Genomic DNA, 17681 nt, shown 5'->3' with positions numbered 1-17681 from the left:
GTACGAAGGTACGCAGGGCGTACTTCGGTCCTATCCGATGACTCCCCTTCGGATAATACCGGGAGTTTATAATTAAATTTATATTTATTTTAAATAAACTTCAAAAATTCATATCTCCCTCATACGAACTCCGTTTTTGACGTTCTTTATATCCACGTGAAGGTGAGACCATGATCTACAACTTTCGTTTAGATTCCGTTGGCAAATTCCAAAATTATTTTTATTATTTATTTATTAAAATGACGTGATTAAGGAATTTCTTCAAAAATTCATAACTTCCTCATCCGAAGTCAGATTTGGACGTTCTTTTTATGTACGCAAACCTTGATATGATTCCTACTACTTTATTTATCCCAAATAAGATTTTAGGAAGGTTATATTTTGACCTAAATTTGATTGGTTTTACATTACATTGACTCGAAATATCGGGTTGTCACATCATCCCCCCGTTAGAAGGAATTTCGTCCCGAAATTAGAATTTAAGCAAGTTAAAATTACAAATAACTAAGCAAAAAGGTGAGGGTATTTCAGTTTCATCTGATCCTCACGTTCCCAAGTGAATTCCGGCCCTCGCTTGGCATTCCAGCGAACCTTCACGATAGGGATACGACTTTGCTTTGTCTGCTTGACCTCACGGTCCATGATCTCTACAGGTTCTTCCACGAAGTTGAGGCTCTCGTTGACTTCGATCTCGTCGAGTGGGATTACAAGAGTCTCGTCGGATAGACACTTTTTCAAGTTAGATACGTGGAATGTAGAATGTACGTTACGAAGTGCGTCTGGTAGTTCGAGTTTGTAAGCTACGGGGCCGACTCTTGCAAGAATCTCGAAAGGCCCTATGTACCTCGGATTAAGCTTTCCACGCTTGCCAAAGCGTATCAAGCCCTTCCAGGGTGAGACTTTGAGGAGGACTCGGTCTCCCACCTGAAATTCCAAAGGTTTCCTTCGTTTATCAGCGTAGCTCTTCTGTCGGTCTCTAGAGGCTTTCAATCGTTCACGGATCTGAACGATTTTCTCTGTCGTTTCCCGAATGATCTCCGGACCGGTGAGAGTACTGTCGGAAGTTTGCCCCCTGGCTAATTGGGTATCACCCACCTCAGCCCAGCACAGAGGGGATCTGCACTTTCGGCCGTAGAGAGCTTCAAATGGAGCAGCCTTGATGCTCGTGTGATAACTGTTATTATAGGAAAACTCGACAAGGGGTAAATGAGTATCCCATGCCTTCCCAAAGTCAATCACGCAGGCTCGCAACATATCCTCCAGAGTTTAGATGGTCCTCTCACTCTGTCCGTCGGTCTGTGGATGGTAGGTTGTGCTCATGTCTAGCCTCGTTCCTAGGGAATGTTGTAGTGATTGCCAAAATCTCGAGGTGAACCTACTATCTCTATCGGAGATAATGGAAATAGGTACACCATGTAGCCGTACAATTTCCCTAATGTATGTTCTCGTAAGTTTCTCCATCTTGTCGGTTTCTTTGATAGGCAGGAAGTGTGCAGACTTGGTCAATCTATCAATGATGACCCATATGGTTTCAAGTCCACCCGTCGTCTTGGGCAACTTGGTTATGAAATCCATAGTGATCCGCTCCCACTTCCATTCCGGGATTTCTGGTTGTTGCAGTAAACCAGAGGGCTTCTGGTACTCGACCTTAACCTTTGCGCAAGTAAGGCATTTACTTACGAAGGTAGCAATCTCTGCTTTCATATTAGGCCACCAGTATAGCTTCTTAAGATCCAAATACATCTTATCTGAACCTGGGTGGACGGAATACCGAGTGTTGTGCGCCTCGGTCATGACCAAGTCTCGGAAACCACCGTGTTTCGGTGTCCAGATCCGGTTCATGAAATATAAGGCTCCGTCACCCTTGGCTTCTAAATTCTTGTCCATTCCTCTAAGGGATTCATTCGTCACATTTTCAGGTTTCATGGCTTCAAGTTGAGCCTCCTGAATTTGCTTAGACAAGTGTGAATGGATGGTTATTGACAACGACTTGACCTTGCGACCAGAATATTCCTTCCGACTTAGTGCGTCTGCTACTACGTTGGCTTTACCCGGATGATAACGAATATCGCATTCGTAATCACTGAGTAGCTCGACCCACCGTCGTTGTCTCATGTTGAGCTCCTTTTGATCGAAAATGTGTTGTAAACTCTTGTGGTCGGTAAAGATAGCGCTCTTCGTTCCATACAAGTAATGTCTCCAGATCTTCAGAGCAAATACCACTGCTCCTAGTTCAAGATCGTGGGTCGTGTAGTTAACCTCGTGTGTCTTCAATTGTCTCGAGGCGTAGGCGATGACCTTACCTCGCTACATCAGAACACATCCAAGCCCTTGATTCGATGCATCGTAATAAACTACGAAGTCTTCTATTCCTTCGGGAAGGGATAGTATTGGTGCGGTGCACAAGGCTCGTTTGAGCGTTTGGAACGCTCTTTCTTGTTTCTCTTCCCAGTCAAAGGTCACGCCTTTCTGGGTTAGGGTTGTAAGAGGTTTCGCTATTCAAGAGAAGTTCCGAATGAATCTGCGGTAGTAGCCAGCGAGACCTAGAAATTGATGAATTTCTGTAGGCGTCTTCGGTGCTGACCAGTTCTCAATGGCTTTAATTTTGGATGGGTCCACGTGGATTCCCTCTTTGCTTACTACGTGTCCTAAGAATTCAACTCTCCGGATCCAAAATTCACATTTCGAGAACTTCGCATAAAGCTTCTCTTTTCGTAAAGTCTCTAGAATTTGTCGCAGATGATCGCCATGCTCTTTCTTACTTCGGGAGTAGATCAGGATGTCGTCAATGAAAACGATGACGAACTGATCCAAGTAGGGTCGGCATACTCTATTCATCAGATCCATGAAGACTGCGGGCGCATTGGTCAATCCGAATGGCATCACCACGAACTCGTAATGTCCGTAACGAGTTCGGAAGGCTGTCTTCGGCACATCCTCCTCTAGCACTCGTAACTGGTGATATCCGGATCTCAGATCAATCTTAGAAAAATAGTTCGCCCCTTGCAGTTGGTCGAACAGGTCATCTATGCGAGGCAGAGGGTAACGATTTTTGACCGTCAGTTTGTTGAGTTCTCTGTAGTCAATACACATACGGAAGGATCCGTCCTTCTTCTTAACGAACAAGACCGGTGCTCCTCAAGGTGAGAAACTCGGTCTTATAAAGCCCTTGCTGAGCAGTTCGTTAAGTTGACCAGAGAGTTCCTGCATCTCAGCTGGTGCTAAGCGGTAGGGCGACTTGGCTACTGGGGTAGCTCCTGGGACTAAGTCGATTCTGAACTCGACTTGTCGTTGCGGGGGTAACCCGGGTAGTTCTTCTGGGAAAATGTCGGGGAAGTCGCTCACTACAGGGATGCTCTTTAATTCTTTCGTTTCGAGGCTCGTGTCGACGACGTGAGCAAGGAATGCATGGTATTCCTTACGCAGGTATTTCTGTGCTTGAATACTTGATATGATGCGAAGACTTGCACCGGGTTTGTCGCCATAGACTATAAGAGTTTCGTTAGACGGAAGGTTTAGACGGACTGCTTTCTCGAAGCACATGATGTCGGCACGATGAAGGCTTAACCAGTCCATGCCAATGATAACGTCGAAACTTTTTATTGAGACTGGCATGAGGTCGATTGGAAATGAATGGTTATCTAGAGTTAGGGTACAACCTAAGTATATGCTACTCGTATTTTCAGTTTTTCCATTAGCCATTTCTACTGTGAATAGTTCTTTGAGTGAGTGCGGTGGTTGATTAAGCATGCGAGCAAATTTATGGTTTACGAAGCTTCGCTCCGCTCCACTATCGAACAGAATGCATGCATAGGAGTTATCGAGGAGGAACGTACCAGTCACCATTGTCGGGTTAGCAACTGCTTCCCCGTGGCCTATAGCTAGTACCCTCCCTGCTCCTCCCGCATTCCTCGCTTTGGGGTAGTCCCTCTTAAAGTGGCCTGCTTCGCCACATACATAGCAGGTTGGGCTCGCGCCAGAGCCAGGGACTTGGTTGATAGGTTGTGCCGGGAACTTACAGAATCGGACGGTGTGTCCTTTCCTGTTGCAGTTAGAGCACTGCATTTCACGGCAGGGGCCGTTGTGGTGGTAGTTGCATTTGTTGCACTTGGGCGAACTTCCAGCATACCGACTCACCGGAGCAGTAGTAGCAGCAGTAGGGGTTATTGCGGCATGAATTGCCACCATTTGTTGCTTTTTGGCAGCCTGCTGCTTCTTCTTTTCATCCCAGAATTTCCGCTTAGTATCAGCGGGTTTGGAGGGTTCCGGGATGGCTAGGGTGGTTGTGGTTGCAGGGGTTTTGACTCCATGGTCAATGAGTCGCTGTGCCAATCGTTTGGCACTGTCGAAGGTAGCAGGGTTTGATGCTAGAACATTCCCCTGGTACGGAGGCACTAGCCCCCATATGTACCTCTCGATCTTCTTCCCCTCGGTGGGAACCATATTGGGGCAGAGGGCCACCAGCTCGCTGAATCGGGCAGTATAAGCGACCACATTGGTGCCTTTCATCGTCAGGTTCCAGAGTTCCTGCTCCAGTTTCTGGATCTCGCCCCTCGGGCAGTATTCCTCAGTCATGAGGTCTTTCATTGTTTCCCAGCCTATGTCGTTGGCTACGACGAGAGTTAGTGCCTTAACATGGCCGTTCCACCATGTTAAGGCCTTTCCTTCAAAGGTGCATGCGGCGTACTTGACTTTATTCGCCGCAGGACATGAACAGATTTTGAAGACTGACTCAGTCTTCTCGAGCCATTGCGAGAGGGCAATGACTCCGCCGGTGCCGTAAAAAGGCTTCGGTTTGCAATTTGTGAAATCCTTGTATGAGCACTCTCTCGAGCGCACAGGGGTTTCAACTGGGGTTGACTCCACAGGGGTTCCACCTCTGCTGGCATCAGAAGAGTGATACTGAGCCATGGCAGTTGCCACTGCTGCAGCTACGGCAGCATTCAGGGCTATAGTATCGATGACCGGAGGCGGAGGAGGTGGTGGTGCAGGATTATTCCTGGGAGATTTGCGAGGAGGCATCTTTCAGCTATAAGTTTATAAAGATAAGAAAACGGTAAGAATCAATTTGTAAGCAACATGAGAGTGACACATGGACTAACTAAACATAGTCCAACAGTTGAAAGAGTGCTTGAAACCACAATAAGAAATATTAGTAGGAAAGCACAAGTGTATAGATTTTTCCCCAGATAGATAGATCAAAGAAAATACTGGTATTACTGATGTAATAAGTTCAGGGAAAATCGACCTAACAGTAGGTCATACATCATACCATATAGAAAAGTTTGACAGTTCTTAGATTTCAAATTTGAGTACGGAAAGTTAGAAATATTTTACACACAAGTGCTACTTGGAGCACAGATGTTAAAGGCTATTCTTTAATTAAAAGACGGAGATGTACTAGACATCAACCAACGGCGATGGGAAAATCCCGGGCGAGTACTGCGGTCGGACACTTGACGAAACACCTCCTGAATGTGTCGATCCCGAGTCCTCTGACGAGCTCGAAGTTCCAATATTTCAGCTCGTGAGGCAGCCAACTGCTACTGCGGGGTTTTATTTGTTCTCCGGGTCAGTTCCATGTCTTCTTCAAGACGGCGGATGCGGACTGTGTTGACACCTGAGATGGCATCAAACTCTATGACCCGGTCGATGGCTGCTCGACCTTGCTCGACTTCACAAGCTATTCTGCGGATAATGACAGGCAGAGTTCGGTCAGCAGAGCCACCATCGCTGACGTTGTGAAAGCTTCGGTCCCCAAAGTATGGTAAGGGTTGACCCTGTTCATCACTCCAGCGATTCAAGTTGTTTGCCCACAAGGGAGTAGGACCTGGAAACGCTGGTCGAGGGTTGTTGTTCGGGGCTTGACCTACTAGCGGTAGGTTGTTGACTTCAGGCTCGGAGTCGGATCCATCAGAAAAGCCTTCTGCGAGGTGATCATCCAAAGGGATTGGATGCTCATCATCGGGCTCTTCATCGATCCACCCGGCATTGCCTTCATTTGGAAAGTACGGGTCGCCGTGATGGAATCTAGCCATTAGATCTACGCGAGAAGAGAGGTATACGAATATAGTATACGTGTAACTAGTAGTACAAAATACACCTATAGTATTTTAAGTTTAAGTTTTACTGATCTTCTTGTGGTATTGTTGGTAAGTTTTTAGACTTGTTAACCTATCACAACCATTCTAGGGCATGTGCTAATCACTCCTAGGACCAGCATAGTTGATCAGGCTATGCCATTCCCAGGACTGACCATACATCCCCGAGCTTACTTGTGATATTTAACAATCGTAATACTTTTGTTCTTGTCATTGTGACACTGGTTTTAGTATGAATGCAGACTAGTATACTTAATTAAATATTTTAATATTTAAAGTATAGACTCTTGGTCAGAGTTTAATCCCTAAAGGGTTTATAGTTTAGTATATCTTTTATGGGTTGATATACTCAATTCACTATAAACAATGCTCTGATACCAATCTGTCACACCCAAAACCAAGAACGGCGGAAACGTTCTGGGGCGGAGGACGTCATGTAAGGTAATCACAACACAGTAAATGTAAATAAGCAAACAACATCATCCATTGCATTAAATATATATTTTTAATACAAGCGTGTTCTGTACAGTTTTAGACACCAAAAATATAACGTAAATCAAAATAATAATGTGATGAGTCTTGAGTGCGCTCCATCATCTCAAAAGCTGGCATCGGTACCTGTCTACTGATGACCTGAGAATACAAGTTATTTTGAAAGAGTTTATCAGCATTAAGCTGGTGAGTTCATAAGTATTTTAATGTCGGTGTTTGTTATCAAAAACATTTGAACATGTCTCAAATATAAGTTCATGTATGTAAGTGTTTGTAAAAGTTTGAATCTCTCAAAAAAACCTATATTTTCTAAAATAGTAGCCTTCTACCAAGGCTTTAACTGTTTTGTATGTTCGCTTGTTGTAAAAGTGTATAATTTCCCAAGTGCAACTATCTTTTAACAAAATATAGTTTGTACATTAAAATTTAAGTGAGGTTATCACTAAAAATGTGTAATGGGTAAATCATTGTAGTACTGTAGCTTAGTTTTATAGTGACTACTGTTGTACTAATTACCTTAACCGGATTTATATTAAGGTATAATGTGATAATTGCACCATACTATCGACTGATAACAACGACATAAAGAACGGTCGTAATAACGGAATGACGTTTGGCACCCGCAGACCTGCAGGTCCGGCTGTAGCTAGCAGCAAGGTGTAGGATAGTCAATCCAGTATAGATCTATACGCAAACTCAACGCTCTCCCTCCAAGAGAATTATGGCTACAACTCGGGCCATGACATTTAAGGCATGCTCCGATACAGTGGATCACATTTGTTATCGTATTCTTGCATATGTGATGAAATGTTTCTCGTTCTAGTATAGTTGTATATGTTCTCATAGTATAGTTGTATATATTCTCTTCCTAGTATAGACTCATGAATGAACTGACTCATTGATCTAGCAGTTGTAATAGTATGATTCTGTGTTACCCCGATGGTAACTTACTAACGGTGCGTCTAGTACGTATGAATATGGAAGTACTTTTATGTCTATATATGTATATTTGATATATAATTAATATGGAAACGACCTTCGGATGGTCACCCGAAATCCCACCAGACCACATCCAAATCGAGAAAAAGGAAATAGGGTGGATGGCCTTCCTAAGCCCTTTAAACATTATTTATACATCTATATATATATATGGGCATGTAATTTATAATATAAAAGCACAAATCGGTGTTTATAAGACATTTGAAACATAAGTATTATTTTTAAAGAAAGATCGACTTGATGTCAATCTATAAAACAATTTGAAGGCGTAGATTTGATTGAAACAGTTTAAGTATAAGGAACATTTGTTTAAATCACAGCTGTAATATAATTTGAAAAGTAAATGGGTTTGTAAAACATTTTGAAGTAAAACAGTTTGATAGACAGTTTGAACAGTGATAAAATCACTGGTTTCCCTAGTTATTAATCACATGTGATTAATGCAATCACATGTGATTGAAGCAATAACTATAAGTATTTAACTTGTATCCCCCCCTTGAAAGCATATAAAAGAATTTATAGAACATTTAGAAGGTAAATTAAGGGGTATGAACTCACTTGATTGATTGAAGAAAACGAGATGGAAAACCGGGCAGAGTTTCGTCTCGGAAAACGGATTTTTCTCGGGATTCTCGGGAATCTCGGGAGTAAAATCGACCTTCGGGACTTGAGCAAAAAGACCAGAGCTTCGGGTTTTAACGGGCACGGAAATCGAGGCAAGATCGTGAGAGAAAAAAGAGAAGTGAGCAAAATTTTCGGAAAGCCTCGCATTCTATTTATAGGAAGGCTGAACCGCCTCGGTACGCGGGGCGTACGCTCGTACGCAGCGCGTACGCGTACGTCATGCATGACCGAAGCCTCGACTGCCTCGGCTTCGGATGGGACGGGTTGCTGGGGAGGCGGGTCGGACGGGTCGGAAACCTCGGATAGGGCGACGTGGGCGATCCGAGGCCCTTGATCTCAGTACGCGGGGCGTATGAAGGTACGCAGGGCGTACTTCGGTCCTATCCGATGACTCCCCTTCGGATAATACCGGGAGTTTATAATTAAATTTATATTTATTTGAAATAAACTTCAAAAATTCATATCTCCCTCATACGAACTCCGTTTTTGACGTTCTTTATATCCACGCGAAGGTGAGACCATGATCTACAACTTTCGTTTAGATTCCGTTGGCAAATTCCGAAATTATTTTTATTATTTATTTATTAAAATGACGTGATTAAGGAATTTCTTCAAAAATTCATAACTTCCTCATCCGAAGTCAGATTTGGACGTTCTTTTTATGTACGCAAACCTTGATATGATTCCTACTACTTTATTTATCCCAAATAAGATTTTAGGAAGGTTATATTTTGACCTAAATTTGATTGGTTTTACATTACATTGACTCGAAATATCGGGTTGTCACAGAAAATATAACTGAGTATCAGAAGTTAATAGGAAAACTTATTTACTTAACTATAACTAGACCTAATATATCTTTTGATGTTCAGACTCTTAGCCAGTTTATGCATTCACCTAGACGTTTTCATTTGTCTGTTGATTTTAGAATTTTCAGATATTTGAAATTAAATCCTGGAAAAGGTATTAAAATTGTGAAAGATATTATTTTTCAGTTAAGTGCTTATGTGGATGCTGACAGGGTTAAGTGCTTATTCGGTAGAAGGAGTGTGACTGGTTTTTGTGTATATATTGGACATAGTTTGGTTTCATGGAAGAGTAAGAAACAAAATATTGTTTCAAGGTCTTCGACTGAGTCGAAGTATAGTGCTTTGGCTTCAGTTTCGTGTGAGATTATGTTGATCTTGAAGTTATGCTTTGATTTGGGTGTTAAAAACTTAATTCCCGTTAATGTCTTTTGTGACAATAAGTCTGCTATTAAACTTGCTCTAAATCCTATATTTCACGAAAAAAACCTAAACACTTTGAAGTGGATGTGCATATTGTTCGTGATAAAGTTTCAAAAAGGGTAAAAAAGATTATTAAAATTGTTTCAGAAAAACAAAGGGCAGACATTTCTACTAAAGCTCCTACTTCTACTCAACATAATTTTTTATGTTCTGAGTTGGGGTTGTTTAATCTTTTTCAAATATAAAGTTTTAAAAAAGCATTCATATAATTTGTCAAGATTATCATAAAATAATTTGTTCTATATTTGTCTTTTGTTTGTATCTATTTATTATGCAGGAGGGTTGTTTGGTCATTTGTCATAGGTTGAGGGCTGACAATTGATTTCTTTTGTTCTTGTTTAAAAACACACAGATCTTTTATTGGGTCTGGTCTTTGGGTTTGATATGGATAATAAAATCCATATCCAATTTGAGTCTTGTACCCAAAGTATATAATGAGTGTGTTACATGTGTTGTTGGTCATTCAGTCTCAATTGTTCACATTTTACTTTCATTTTGCTCTCATTTGTTCTTCGTTTTCCCGTATAGATATTAGGGTTTATTAGGGTTCTTAGATTGTCCAGTTGAGTTCTTGTTCATCATCAAACTGACCTTAAGCACCAAACTGACCAATTGGATCTTATTTCCATTAATAAAAGAGTTGTTGATGTTGTGAATCGTTTTGTGTTTTTATCAGCTATCATACATGAATGGTTGTCCTTAATCTTAACTTTCTTAGCACCTTCACTTTTACCATCACCACCAATCTGACCTTAAGCACCAGATTGCCCCTCACTTCCTGACTTACCTTCATCAACATACTATTTTTATCCACTAAGCTTGTCATACACGATAATGGCCTTGGAATTCTCAACTCTTGTAGTCTTATTCAACGTGTCCTCCTTTGTAATGTCTTGGCAATTTTCAGCTTCTTGATAAACTTGGACTCCTTCATAGACCATAATGGAAAAGAAATTGTCTGCCTCTTGATCAGTCTGTACTCCTTCATCATCCACTGAACTAGAAACAAAGAGACGAAGAGAGAAATAAAGAGACACAACATGAGAAGACAAAACTACCATAATTTATAAGAAACTAGCGGGAATTAGTGTAAGTGACCAATCATGCTAATTTAGTGTGAAATAGGGACAAAACTTGCAACAATCAAGATAGTTAGACCAAAAGTGTTATGAAAATCGAACGTCAAGAAATAAAAATGTAATTTACTCTTGTTTTAATGCTTAAATATTGTTATAAGATTTAGCATGGATGTTATAATTTCCATTACAATATTAAATGATTATAATTATTATTTTAAAATCTAAAACTATTTAAAAGTTTCCATAAAACTTCCAAGCGGGTTTTGTACATCTAAGAATTGCCACATTGTGCATACCTAGACACCATGGTATTACTAAAAATGAGAAAATAAAAAGGAATTTCGATGGAAGAATGTAGAAGAAACTGGCAAGGGCAATAATGTAATTTTAAATTGTATAAAGAGCCGTTGTTACTTGTTAGACAGAATTTTGTGGGCGGTCGCTTTCCACAACGGTCAGAAAGGCCACCGGCTAATTGGCCTCAGCCACTCGTTGCCTTTGCTTTATATTTTTTCTGGTTAGGTTAAATGCTCTCATCAAACATCATTTTAATTTTATTTCTTAATGAATTTTAAAAGCAAACAGAGTGTTTTTGCTATATTAGTTTTCAAATATTATTAGTTTTCACTTTTCACATGAAACGCAACCCCAATTGTGTTTGGATGAATCGTGTATTTTACCATTTTATTTTGGACAAACCTTAAAAAAAATCCAATATATCTTCGTTCAATATGCATTAAAATCTTTATATATATATATATATATATATATATATATATATATATATATATATATATATATATATATATATTTAAAAACTGTCTAATTTAAGACTTTATATTTCCATAAAATATAAGATAAGACTTTTAAGGCACTTAAAAAATAACACTAACTGTTTATTTAATGTTTATTTAATGGTTCAATGAAATATGTTAAGTTTTTCCTGTTTATTTAACGGTTCAATAAAAATATGTTCAGTTTTTCTAAAATCATAAAGTCTTAATTTAGACTTTCAGAAAAAGTATATGGTTTTAATGTATTAACAATAATACATATATTTTTTTTAAAAAATTAGATGAAAATTTATTTATTTTCTCAAAAAATAAATAAATAAAAATATGTTGTTTTACCAAATCAAATGCTTATTATATGAATTGATTTCCAAAGAAAGATAACATTAAATATGCCTCATTATAAAAAATTGGCATAATAATTATGAACAAGGTGATAGAATGACCCACACCAGATCATAATTTATTGAGTTCTAATACTGTTTAAGCCTCCTTTTGTGAGCTAAAATTTCAAAATATTGTCTTTTTGGTGCATAAAATAGTAATACTTAAAATATGCTAAAATGAAAAGGGTGGCATAATTAACAATTAAACTAAAACGACAACCAATAATTTGATGACACTCTGTAATAGATAACAACACAACACACAAACAAACAACTCAGAATCTGTCAACATATTTCATACCTCTGCTGTTTCCGGAATAAACAGACTAAATTAAACCACTACACATCATGAAGCTTACATTATCATTATCAAATTAACCAATCATTAATCACAAAATCAACAAAACTATTAAATTAACAAAAATACCCATTAATCCTCTTGACTTTTCAACTATAAAACCACACAACCCCTATCACTACTCCTCACAAAATCACCACTCACTAGAGAGAGAATTAAAAAGAAAAAGCTCCCAGCAACAACAATGGAGGGCAAGGAAGAAGATGTGAGACTCGGAGCCAACAAGTTTTCCGAGAGGCAACCCATCGGAACATCGGCTCAAACCGATAAAGACTACAAGGAGCCACCACCGGCGCCGTTTTTCGAGCCAGGCGAGTTGTCGTCATGGTCGTTTTACAGAGCCGGTATCGCAGAGTTCATCGCCACCTTCTTGTTCCTCTACATCTCGGTGTTGACTGTAATGGGTGTGGTCAAATCTCCGACGAAATGTGGCACGGTGGGTATCCAAGGAATCGCGTGGGCTTTCGGTGGTATGATCTTCGCTCTTGTCTACTGCACCGCCGGTATCTCAGGTATGTTTCCACTTTCCACCGGAACCCTAATTTTATCTTCTTTCTTCTTCAAATCGTCTAAAAACTACGTTTCATCTTCAAACAGGAGGGCATATTAATCCAGCTGTGACATTCGGTTTGCTATTAGCAAGAAAACTGTCGTTGACCAGGGCAGTGTTCTACATGGTGATGCAGTGTCTTGGAGCGATCTGTGGTGCTGGAGTTGTGAAAGGGTTTCAGGGTGATGCGCAGTACACGACGTTAGGCGGTGGTGCTAATGTCGTCGCCCATGGTTACACCAAGGGTGATGGTCTTGGTGCTGAGATTGTTGGCACTTTCGTGCTTGTTTACACCGTGTTCTCTGCAACTGATGCTAAAAGAAGCGCCAGAGACTCCCATGTCCCTGTATGCAACTCACTCCATTGACTATTGAATTATATACAGATATTCACTTTAGAAAAGGTGAGATTTTTATCTTGAATTAATTTTGAATGTGTTTATTGTAGATTTTGGCTCCTCTTCCAATTGGGTTTGCGGTGTTCTTGGTTCATTTGGCCACCATCCCCATCACCGGAACTGGTATTAACCCTGCAAGAAGTCTTGGAGCTGCCATAATATACAACAAGAGCCATGCTTGGGATGACCATGTATGTATAATTACCTTTAAAGTTCAAATTGTTCATCAAGATTTGATTTTTACTCGATAATATTCATCAAGATTGCATTTTTACAAGACTAGCTAATTTATGGTTGTTTGTTGATATGTCTTTGCAGTGGATCTTTTGGGTTGGACCCTTTATTGGAGCTGCACTTGCTGCTGTGTATCATCAGATAGTTATCAGAGCAATTCCCTTCAAGAGTAGATCTTAAATTCTTTTTTTTTTTTTTTTTAATATTTCTTTGGATTTGGTTATTATGGTTTGTGTTGTTCTTGATTCAATTGTGGGTTTAATAAATGTGTGTAAATTATTCTCTCAAATCAATGGGTTTAATTTCTTTCTTCTGTGTAAGACAATGTAAGGAAGATCAAGATGATGTTTTTAGATGAATTCCTGTTGGGGTTTTACGAGATTCTCGGTTCCACTTTTCACTATTTCACTAACAAACGCATGTGAACTTGTACTAACAGCCAAATAAAGAAATTGATGATAACAGAGAAAGGATTCGACTTTATATTTAATGTAATCAAACCAGAGGATACTAGAGATTTACTGTCGTTGTGATAATACAGAAAAAGGATCGACATTATAAAGCCCTCACACCACCATGTGGCATCTCCAGCATGTTGCCATCGAACTTCAATCTAACATCATTAAATGTGCCCATTTTTTAAAAATTAGGATTTTCTCAATTTTGGAAAAACAAATTCAGAACCTTCAGAACCTGGTTCATTATGAAAAAATAGGTTATATATATTTCCTATACATTCCTTTTGGTGTATTATATACCCAAAATGGAATTAGAATGAATAATTAATCTTTAAAATGAGGAGGTAATTGGAATAAATGGATATAAAAGTAAGTTGAATAATTATATAAGTCAAAAGGCTTTTTAGGAGCAACATCCTAGAAGTTTAGACAACATTTAGTATATTTATTTTGTTAATTTTGTATAAGACAACAAGTCAATTTGTGTTTCATATAATGTGAACTTAATGAAAAATGGAAATGCACGAGCATAACTGAAGAATAATGTGTTATAATAGTTGAATGTGTAGTTGAGATAATGCAAAAAGACATTTGGAGTTAAAATGAAAAGTTATGTCATTATGACATGTTAGTTTTTTTTTTATTGATAATTTGATAATTTTGATACCCACAATCCTATGTTTGAGGATAAATGTGTTATAATAGTTGAATGTGTAGTTTTTTGATAATTTCGATACCCAATAAGCCAATATCCTATATTTGAGTCTATGTAACTCGGGATTAAATGCATCAAATTGATTGATTCTTGATTTTAAAATGTAGCTAGGATGATATAGACCACATAGCAAAAAGAATCAACCTAAGATGAGTTTGTGTGAGAAAGTTATGAATGTTTGAAGTTGAAAAAAAAATTATGCATGAGCTTAGGAAAGTACGTTGCCTAAATAGGAAAGTCTAGAGCAAAACACGGCCTATGTTTTTCTAGGAATAGAAATTACGGCCCGTGTAACTTGACCAATGAAAAATTAATTGTTAGAAAGATTAATTCGGTCCATGGTGTCCTATAACCTTCTCAAACATTCTTAAAACTCTATCTAAGCTCCAGAGAACAAGGGAGAATGTTGCTTACAGTTCTTGAGCTCAAATTGAAGGTTATTCAAGTAATTTGAAAGGAAAAAGGCAAAATTTTTCACCATCTACTTGGATTAAGTGTAGGTCACATTTCTATAACCTGAGTTCACTCTAATGGAAGAATTGAAAGGTAACATGTGAACCATGGGTTATATATATATATATATATATATATATATATATATATATATATATATATATATATATATATATATATATATATATATATATATATATAAAAGTAGAAATCTTGATGATAAAGATGAAATGAGTAGTGAAAACATGTTTTCTAACATTAAATGTTCAAGATAAAGCATATATGTGACATCCCCAAAATCACGGCCAGAAAAAACCGATTTCATTTATGTTTTTTAAAATAATTTCAGAGTAAATCCTTTTGATTTAAAAGAGTTGCGGAATTTGTTTCCAAAACAAAATATGATAAAATAATATTTATCAAAGCATTTCATCAAGAGATGCATTTTCATTATATAATCAAAACTCGGGATGTCATGTTCCGATACAGACCATAAAACATAAACGATAACATTACGAGTCATTCAACGAATATATACATATACAGACTTGTAAACAAAACAACTCGATGATTCATCCATCTTATGCCCTTGCGCCACTTCCTGTAATACAAATAAACTGAGTGGGTCAGGCTTGGGAGCCTGGTGAGCATATAGGGTTTTCAACCCACAATAAATAATTATATTTAATTTCACCAACCAACAATAACCCGATTACCCATTCCCGTTATCCTCACTTTATGTCCCTAAAACAACATCTATCTCAAGGGACCTAATCTAGGATTTTCATCGAGACGGACATTATTGCTAAGGGGTTTCCTCAACAATAGATATCCTAAAGGCAACCATGAGGGGGATAGAGTACACCGGTGAACACATCGTTCACAACACCTACAGGTTATGAACATGCTAGCGTTCCACAGGACTGTCTAGAAAGAGTATGTGGTCGTTATCCATACTCCGCTGAATAACTAGATCAACAACATCATCGAGGCCTCTCATCTGTTTATCACGCATCGACTATCTACCCATGTTCTACCCAACATATTAGTAGATAAAAATATATAGTTTCATACATAGTTTAAAACCTGTATAGCATTCTCATTCTATACATATTCCACATAACAGATGAGGCACACACACACATAACATGTATTTCATAAAGAATAAATCATATCTATGAGATAGAAGAAAGTGAACATACATTCACACATATAACAACAAAATATACACATAACACGTATTTCGTATAAAATACTTCATAGTTATGTGTTAGAAGAAAGTAACTACACACTCACTTGATCAGAAGATGATCGGACAACACTACGGCTCTAAGAATAGTATTCTTCGGTGAAACCGGGATCAATTCACACACCGGGCTTCTCGTGGGCAGAGCTTCGGCTCGGAAACTCTTTTCTTCTCAGGATCTTCGAGCTTCGGGACTTGCTTCGGGTCTCGGGATGATCACCGGGGCTTCGGGGTATTCCTTGTACGTAAATCGAGGTAAAACGGGAGAGAAAGAAGAGAAAATAGCAACCCTAAACGGTTGGCCTCGCTTTCTATTTATAGGAGGCTGATTTTCATTCCTCACGTTGTGAGTTTCTAAAGCTCACGTCGTGAGCCCGATAGGTCACCGCGTTCGTCATTCGTCCACTTGTGTCTGCAGGTTTGAAAGGTCAAATCGGCCTACTCACGTCGTGAGTCCTGACACAGGCTCGGTTTTCGTGCCCCGAACTTCAGAAATTTATATCTTTCGCATACGAGCTCCGTTTTCGACATTCTTTATATCTACGCGTAGGTGAGATTATGCTCTACAACTCTCGTTTAGACTAAACTCCATTCGAAATTCATAACTCCTTCATCTGAACTCCGTTTTCGTCTGTCTTTTTATCGTTTCACTACTATCGATGAGATCTTCGATTCTCATTTAGATTATGTCGGCTAAAAATCACTTGATCTCAAATCGAGGATTCGAGCTGCATACTGCTAAGTTGAAACTTTGGAAAATCATAACTTCCTTATACGAAGTCAGATTTGGGCGTTCTTTTTATGCACGCTCTCGGTTTAACGAACCCTACGACTTTCGTTTAGATCACTAAGGATAGATACCGCTCTATCTTAAATTCATATTTTACGTCATTCAGCGTCATGCCGGTTCCGTCGCGAAACTTCGACAAGTCATAACTTCTTCGTTATAACTCGGATTTCGGCGTTCTTTATATCTCCGAAATCCTTGTTTCGACCACTACAACTTTATGTAAAAATATCGGGCTTATCTCACACTTTAATTTTGACGCTTATTTTTATCCTTTATTAATTATATCTTTATAATTAAGTAATAAGCACACAAATACACATAATTCACATAATACTCAAATATTTCATCATTAATACTTAAAAAAAGTTACAAGGGTTAACCTAAACTATTACATCAACGAAAATGCATTGCCTGGAAACACGGGCATTACAATATAGTTCATGGTATGCTAAATTAGGAAAGTATGATCTAAATTTGAGTTTTGGTAATTTGCTAGATACTTGAAATTGAAATGTTAATAAATTAGTATACATATAGATAAGTTATCATAGTTATGGATTTAATAAAGGTGTGTAAATTAATTCTCTCAAAGGGTTTAATTTATTTCTTCTGTGTAGTTTGTTAATCCTTATAAGATAATGGAAGGAAGAAGATGATGTTTTTAGATGAATTCTTGTTGGGGTTTTACAAGATTCTTGGTTTCACTTTTCACTATAGGA

General features: G+C 38.5%; 1 protein-coding gene across 1 annotated transcript; it reads left to right on the top strand.

The window, feature by feature from the left end:
* Positions 1–12244: 12244 nt before the first annotated feature.
* Positions 12245–13681, top strand: LOC111900371 (aquaporin PIP1-3). Its single transcript, XM_023896256.3, has 4 exons — positions 12245–12631; positions 12717–13015; positions 13117–13257; positions 13385–13681. Exons 1-4 carry the CDS (start codon positions 12304–12306, stop codon positions 13478–13480), a joined length of 864 nt encoding a protein of 287 aa, XP_023752024.1. The 5' UTR covers positions 12245–12303; the 3' UTR covers positions 13481–13681.
* Positions 13682–17681: the final 4000 nt, after the last annotated feature.

The sequence above is a fragment of the Lactuca sativa genome, chromosome 6, assembly GCF_002870075.4.
Source record: "Lactuca sativa cultivar Salinas chromosome 6, Lsat_Salinas_v11, whole genome shotgun sequence".
NCBI classification, from domain to species: Eukaryota; Viridiplantae; Streptophyta; class Magnoliopsida; order Asterales; family Asteraceae; genus Lactuca; species Lactuca sativa.
This window is presented reverse-complemented; position numbering and strand designations above follow the sequence as displayed.

What these genes read in the sequence shown, in the direction of transcription:
- LOC111900371 (XM_023896256.3), top strand. Translation starts at nt 12,304, where the DNA reads ATGGAGGGCAAGGAAGAAGATGTGAGACTCGGAGCCAACAAGTTTTCC. An exon ending in CTGCACCGCCGGTATCTCAG is followed by an intron (nt 12,632 to 12,716) that starts GTATGTTTCCAC and finishes ATCTTCAAACAG; the next exon opens with GAGGGCATATTAATCCAGCT. An exon ending in GCCATGCTTGGGATGACCAT is followed by an intron (nt 13,258 to 13,384) that starts GTATGTATAATT and finishes ATGTCTTTGCAG; the next exon opens with TGGATCTTTTGGGTTGGACC.